Genomic DNA, 7,928 nt, shown 5'->3' on the forward strand with positions numbered 1-7,928 from the left:
TAGACTGAGGGGAAATTCACATAAAGACAACTGAAACTCAACAAACAGGAAAGATCAAGGATTTAAAGAACTGATCAGTGACTGAGGTAACTGTCCTTTACTTACAGTTCTCTCACAGTACTGCCACCTAATCCTTAAGAATTCATGTCACAATGTATGAATGCTTCAACTTTGCAAATGCAAGATTAAAAGCAATTAACAAAATGGGAACTGGAGATTATTATATTATTACTATTATTTCAGCTGCTTCTGAATGAACTACAGAGTCAGTCCATGTGGTTAAGGCATTTCATGTCACAAATATTAGGATATAATAGTCCTGGACAGTCTCTGATATACCTTATTCTGTATTATTTTATTCAAACAATTTTCAGAGGCAAAACTAAGCTTACTCTACAGTGAGTTCAACTTACACCTTCTTTCAAAAGGCATGCACTTTTTAAGGGTCTATTGAGATGGCATTTGACTCAGAAAAACACTCCAGTAAAGAAGTTAAAAAAAAAACCAAAACATCAATATATATTCTATCATCTTGAGAGTAATAAAAGCACAAACTTCACACTGACCTTTGTTAGAACTCCAATACGCTATATGTTTATTTTAGCTTTAGGTTAGCTAGGAAATGGTGTACTGCTCTTGCTGTACTAAAAAAGACCTGAAACAGTTCGATTCTTTCAGGTCAGGGAACCAATTACATTAAAAAAAAAACCAACCAAAAACGTACTACCAGTTAGCACTGGCTGCCAGGTCATATCACACATTTGCAGCTGGAATGACACTACATTTTATAAGTTATGAAATGCAATTACACCTGAACATAAAACATTTTTAAGATATGTAAATGTACCGTCTTAAGAGGAATGCAGTTAAGTTTCCATTCTAAACACTTAGGTGAAAAATTTGTTAAAAAGTCAAGCAAAAATGCATAAAGTCTGTAATAGGCAACAATATACAAAGTTTCAAATATAAAATCATGACTTGTATAGCTTGTTACTTGCATCTTTCCACAAGAGGGAATTAAAAGAACCACACATCACTGGACTTCTACACAAGCTTCTTGTGTTTCAATGTCATTTATTGAGGAGTGAATGAGATACTGTCAGACATGCCAAAAAGACTTCACATTCAAGGGCTGGAAGCTGAACAGCTTTCCTCATTGAGTCACTGTACAAGTTGTTTTTGGGAATCTGAAAGTGCGATCAATGAGGTCTTCATGCTCGATGTTTTTGTCTTCGGTTTTTCATCTTTTGATCTACTAACTTGTCGGGCAGAAGGACACTTTCTACCCTACAAAGACTCACACTCCAATTAATACAATTAACACTAGATGTAGAGAAATGTTTATCTGTTATAACATACATCTACTGCTGAATACAAGATCTTAAAGCTGTTTCTTAATTCATTATGTCTAATGAGAAAATTCAACTTGTTTCCCTTTCGCCACCGTATGGATGGCTAATGCCGTTAGAAAAATACTCTTCAGTGCTATTGTAGGGTTTACAGGAAACTTCTTCAGTGTTGTGGGACAGATACCGATTTAAACACCATTCTGAAAGAATGCTTCTTCCTGTTGCCACTGCCTGTAGGTTGCAGAAGAATGGCCTACACGCACTACAGTTCTGTTTTACTCAAAAAAAGAAACAAAAGAAACCTAAACAATAGGGTAAACGTTTATTTGGAGTTAGTTTTCTTGCAGATGATGCTTAAGGCCCTTCAAGCAGAGTTCAGGAGCTCCTGGATGGCTGCCTGTTGATCTGCATTGAGCTGTGATATGCATTCTGTCCACAGTCCTCCGGATGTCTAGGAAAAACAGAGAAGTTGGGTTTATACAGGATCGCAAGCTTCTAAGGCACATACTACAGTTTTAGATTTTTAAAAAGCTCAGCATTCACCGGGCTTATTTCTGTAATATATATGCTAAAGAAAAGACTGAAATCTTCAGGTACAATTCTGCATTCAGTCAGAGAGATGCCCTGAAGTACTCAAAGGCAAGCTGTGGTTAAATAGCACCACAGTAATTTGAGTTGAAAGTCCTGGGAACTCCCCACAATTAAGTGGGTCAAATCAAAAATTGACCCTTCATTCTTTAGTTAACAGTGCCCAACTATTTGCTCTCGTTTGCACTAAAGTTAAAAGATCAACATCCAGGCAAAAACAAATCCTGCTGAGATAAAAAAAGGTTATCTTCTGGGCACTGGTGCATCAGTAATGTCTTCAGAGGAATAGAACACTGTGATTATAGCACAACTACAGTGAGTGAGTGAGGCTGTAACTACTGCAGATGCACAGAATTACTCCTTAGATAGAATAGGAAGCTTTCTTCTACATTCAGCTGCTTACTGATAAATCTAAGCCCACACCCTCCTTTGCCTCACTGTATCTCATATGTGCTACCACTTTCAAGTTACCAGTAGAAAATCCTGAAAATGAAAGAAGTTTTGGAAAAAGCATTTATTTAGCTACAAAAAGATGGAAGCAACTTGCACCTTGTCTTACATGACTAGCTTTGACATCAGATTAGCTTTTGTAACAGCAATGTACTTTAAGTACATTTAAAAGACTCTTTTATTCCAAGTTTTTATTTTCAGTTTTATAATAAATGCCCTTTTCTCACAATTCTTTTTAAAGCATATAGAAATGGATTCACAGATTTTGGAAACAAAGACCTCAAGTGTTGCTTTTTTTTTTTTAAAAAGGTTTGTTTCAAACAAGATTAGACATTTTATACTCTCGATGTATTGTGGAATGTTGCAGAACTACATGTGCTCTGCCAGCATTTATGATATTTAAATTGATACTACATTGAAATATTCCTGGCATGAGAACATCTAAGCACAAGGGAAAAAAGTTTATATGAGATTCCAGCCCTGACCATAATGCTACTCATGTCAGATGCTGGCAGTGGATCAGCTCACTCAGAAAACTGCAGAAGAAAGTCCTTCTGCCTGCTGCTGCTGCTTCCCACATTCCAGGAAAGTGCTAGCACTTACACAGCCTTCAAAGATCCTTCTATGGGCTAACATACTTGCAATGCTCTACTGAAGTCAAGTTATTATGTGTGGAGAGATGCAAGGTTGGCAACAGTAAGCTACAGTTAGTAACAAGCTAAAAAGCCAGCAATAGGAAAACAAAACAAAACCCAAACAAATGTACCCACTTTTAGCTTCAGACTGTGGGGGGAAAAATCTTGAAGCTCAATTATTTAAATGAGACAAAACTATTCCATCCGATATATATACCTACCAGTCCTGGTCAAAACAGAACTTTGAAAAGCAAGACAAAACAATACACAACTAACCTATACAGGCACATACCAGCTAGACTGAACAAATATACTGGCAAACCCTAAGTTCCATACCCTGAGTTTAAATACTATCAGCAAAGGATTAATATCTGTAAATGAGAATCCACAGTGGCCACTCTTGCATGAGTTTCATTACTAACTTTTGGTTGATTTAATTCCCTTTGTATGCCTTCATTTGGAATTTCAATAAAGGAAGTCATTTTGTATTAGACATACTAGATCTTGTAGGTTGACACAGTCATCCAAGTAAATCCTTCCCAAAAACCCAGTATTCCTACAACTCTTGAACCCAAGTACTACCAAAGGATGACAGGAACAAGGGGCAGTGATTGACTAGCCTCTGCTCCATATCCCATACACATTTTATAGGCTTGCCAGGCACATTATTTTCTATCATACAATGGCCTGGGTTGAAAAGGACCACAATGATCATCTAGTTTCAACCCCCTGCTATGTGCAACCATCAGACCAGGCTGTCAGAGCCACATCCAGCCATATTGTCCTTCTATCATTAGATGCTGTAACTCAAGTAAAGCTGATGCTATCAGGTGGGCTATGCATCTTAAGACTTTTAATTAACAAGCATATGAGAAGCTTAGATAGAAAGACAGACTTTATTCCTTTACTCAAGTGCAAACATCACCAAGTTCGAACAGAAATGGTTCTAGGAACATCCAACAATGCCCATCATCACTGGTTGAAGCACCACTGTTTAAAGAGACAAGACTCTCAGGACTAGTTTAATGGTTCTGATGCTTCCGAAAGCAAATCCTAAGTGTTCCCCTTTACGTATAAGAAAGAAAGTGTTTACCTGCACTTGGCGAACAACATTAGCCAATCGCTTGGTGCATGGATCTTCATGTTTAATAGCTTCATGAATTTCACCATCCGCAATTATACTGAATATTCTGGGAAGGTTAGAGTTGTTGGGACCGAGGACAACTGGATTGTTGCTGTAATGATGAAAGTACATATTACAAATAAAGCAATGTCTGACTAAAGAAGTTAATGTAAACATTTCGCATTTAAGCTGAATGATTTTGAAATCTCTTATTCTTAAGCTGCTTGTTTACATCCAAGTTTCACTCAGCTTAGTAAGTATGCATAGCTTTGTTGCTTGTGACAGAATGTTCTTCCTCCTTCTAATATTTAACCAGCTGATTTTTAATCCACCTACACTTTATCAGAAAGAAGTTCTGTACTTCATGGAACTGCTGAGTTCCATGCAGATGAAACTGTAAATAAAGTGACAGAAATACCCTGCCTAAAAGGGCTTCTTTCTCTCTCTCAGTGCTCTAAGGGGGAAGAGGTTGTATTACTGGTGTCAATAGAGCACCAGTGACCTCAGCTCTCTGCCAGCACTCTGACTGACACGACCAGTAAACAGCTTTGCTCTCTCTTTCTCAGCCAAGTTCTGGGGCAAAGGAGTGCTGGCAGCCAGGGACCGAGGAGGAAAACATGTTCTGCTTCCAGCCCTGCCATTTACCACTGCTGTAACACTCTGCATGTGGGACAGACAGAGCTCTAGAGAAATACACAGCAAGGCTGAGCACTCTGCACAGAGCTGAGGACAAAGGAAGTATGCTGATATTAGAACTTTTCATTTCTGCGTAAGTGTGTATGTACATACAGGTCAGTATTACTATAGTGTCCCTCTACAACTGGACAATCATCAGTATAGAGCCTTCAAGTTGCCACCACCCATTTTTAGCCATAACCTTAACACAGCATCACAAGATACAAGGTATTAACATAGCCTTCCTACTTAGTGACTTACTTTCTATGTTTCCGCTAAGACAGATGTAATGATCCAAAAGATGAAATTCCTCCACTCAATTACTAAGTGCAACTTCCACTCACACTAGAAATCTACCCCACCACCTCAGTGACCCATGGGAAGCAGCATAAACCCAAAGAACAAGGTTTGGGACAACATGCTTTCAGCAGCAACTGAAAGTACTAGAGTTCAGGGACATGCTATCAAGAAAGTGTATTTTTTTCTCTACTTCCCACTTTGTTTCGTTGATAATTAAAAGCAAAAAAGTGCAAAACTTTCAAAAGGTTACGAAGAAAAGGTTGCAAGTGCATGCAGGCTGCACTCTTCAGTAACAAGACCTGAGCAGTTATCAGTTCTGAGACATAAGCAGAGTATTAAAAGTCTTTCTGAAGTTTTCTTTACAATTTCCCAGCTGATACATTCCCATCATGTACATATAAAACTTCTAAGAATTTTTTCAACTTATAGACAAGTTAGGATGAGAATAGTGACCGTTTATAGAATAGCAATACCATTCTGGAAGACACTGCTATGACTTTCCAAATTATCTTCTCCAAAGCATAAGTAGATTAACCTGACAGCTTCTCAGTTTTAGAAAATGAATGCAAGGAAAGGATCTGCAAACAAGCTCGCTTTCTGCCTAACATGGATAGCATCACCTCACCTCTCAATTAAGTCACACAAATAATTGAAAGTATGAACAGCTTCTTCTTTATCTTCATGAAGTGGAAGCCATGATAACCAGTGTGGCAGGACTTCTTCAACATTTACACAGTCTGGCTTGAACTTCATTATCTTTCCCACAGCTGAAATGCAGTTCTCTGTTGCATTGACATTCTCTTTGGTTTTGGCATCTGGCGACTGAATGACTCTCACCAGCAATGGAAGAGCCTCTAATGGTTAAACAAACAGAAGAACAAAATTTAATGCACAATCAAATTATATTTTACTAACGTCACAAATTCTACAAGAGATGACTACTTATACTAAAGAAGTCTATAAACTATATTGTGGTGTTTGTTTGTCCACCCATACAACAAAAATCCAGCCATTCTATTGCTCCACTACTGCCCAACTACTACAGTTGGGCACTAACTGCTTTCAGGTTCTTCCCTGCTCAATAACCTGTAAAATACACAGATAGAGGAAACAAGAAAACAGCTAACACACAAGTTTGAGTTTGCTTTACAAGGGCAGAAGAGGAAAAAATAGTTATCTTCTCTACCAGCTTTTATAAACACTGATGATGAAAAACATCACTTTAATTTGGACAGCAGCGCGTGTCAACCATGCCTGCCTGCTGCATGCATATCTACTGCATGTCTGCATACATATTCGTATGGACAAACACACCCCTGGCCCACTAAAAGGGTGCATTAGCAAAAGCTCATAGAAGTAACTTCATATGGTGAATCCATCTGGCATAGTTTGCATAGCAAAAAGTCAAACTTCAAGGAAAAATGCCAACGTTGTTACATTAATAACAATTTATTTAAAATAGTCATATGCATACATACTTTTTATGAATACTGATGTCATACTTTTAATCCATAGAATCTCCAAGGCTGGAAAAGACCTTTAAAGATCACCTACCTAGCCCAACCATCCACCTGCCACTAATACTGCCCACTAAGCCACGTCCCTCAGGACCACATCTACATGTTTCTTGCACTCCTCCAGATACAGTGACTCCACCTCCTCCCTGGAAAATTCGTTCCAGTGCCTGACTACTCTTTCAGAGAAGTTTTTTCTAATATCCAACCTGAACCTTCCTTAGTGCATCTCAAGGCCACTCCCTCTCATCCTATCGCTAGTTACCCAAGAGAAGATGCTGACCTCCATCTCACCACTTGTGTCCATGCAGACCTCAGAAATGCTGGAACAACCCACCTGGTGTTCTGCTAAAAATATAATCCTACATTTGTAAAATTCTATACCAGCATAAAAACAGGCTGTGGAATTGCAGAAAGCACACTTCAAACCAACTCCTATTACTGTAGAGTGAATTCTCACACCACAATTTCATCAGTAAGCACTGCAATTAACTGATGCACAATTACACTTCCTACATACAGAGTTTGGTTTCTGAAGAATTTAGCAGCTGGGATTAGGATTAGCCCTGAGATAAAAAGGATACTTTTATTTATCTGATAAATATTACAGGATCACAGAAATATTCAGAAACATTGGTCAGTAGAACCACCAGCGTGTGTAATGAATGCATGTAACCAAAGGTGAGCAATGCTGCTCTCGAGGGACGGTGTGGGTATGGCTGTGGCAGGGAGCGGCACACGCAGGATCACACATTCAAGAAGTTTTACCTGGTGAACTCATACCTGTGCAAAAGGGACGATAGTTGTCCCCACCAAATTGTGCCATAACTCCAACACCATAGGCAGCTGCTTGCCTAACCTCTGGGCTGTTATCACATATCGACTGCAGCATCGGCCTCAGGAAGTACTCGGCATACTTGAATGAGGAGGGGCTGCAATGCTCTACGATGTCATCAAAAATACAAAGTCCCCACTGCCTATCCGGCCATGGCCTCTGTGGACACTGCAGCAAAACCAGATAATATTTAAGCCACCTTAACATAGGTAATTTTGTACAGTTAATGATAGTATCTACAAAGTAACAGTGGTAGAGTATTTCTGTTAAACTCTTATATTAAATTTAATACTGGAAATCATCAGTTTTCAATAGTGATAGTTGCAGCATTATCAAACAAAATACAGGAGAATTAAGAGAATAATGATTTTAGGCTAAATCCTTCACCTCTCCTTCATGCTCCTTTACCTATTTCATTATCAATTTATCCCCAATAGTCTGCAACCTTTTTTTTTTTTT

At 38.6% G+C, this 7,928-nt stretch overlaps 1 protein-coding gene across 1 annotated transcript in view; it reads right to left on the reverse strand.

Annotated features, from left to right (window-relative positions):
• Nucleotides 1–1,042: 1,042 nt before the first annotated feature.
• Nucleotides 1,043–7,928, reverse strand: part of IPO5 (importin 5) — a 35,155-nt gene continuing 28,269 nt past the window's right edge. The window contains exons 22-25 of the mRNA XM_031557796.1: nucleotides 7,418–7,637; nucleotides 5,746–5,974; nucleotides 4,116–4,257; nucleotides 1,043–1,800 (exon numbers count right to left, since the gene is read on the reverse strand). Coding sequence (XP_031413656.1) covers nucleotides 1,714–1,800; nucleotides 4,116–4,257; nucleotides 5,746–5,974; nucleotides 7,418–7,637 — 678 coding nt within the window. The 3' untranslated portion in view covers nucleotides 1,043–1,713. The remainder of the gene's footprint in view (nucleotides 1,801–4,115; nucleotides 4,258–5,745; nucleotides 5,975–7,417; nucleotides 7,638–7,928) is intronic.

The sequence above is a fragment of the Meleagris gallopavo genome, chromosome 1, assembly GCF_000146605.3.
Source record: "Meleagris gallopavo isolate NT-WF06-2002-E0010 breed Aviagen turkey brand Nicholas breeding stock chromosome 1, Turkey_5.1, whole genome shotgun sequence".
Lineage (NCBI taxonomy): Eukaryota > Metazoa > Chordata > Aves > Galliformes > Phasianidae > Meleagris > Meleagris gallopavo.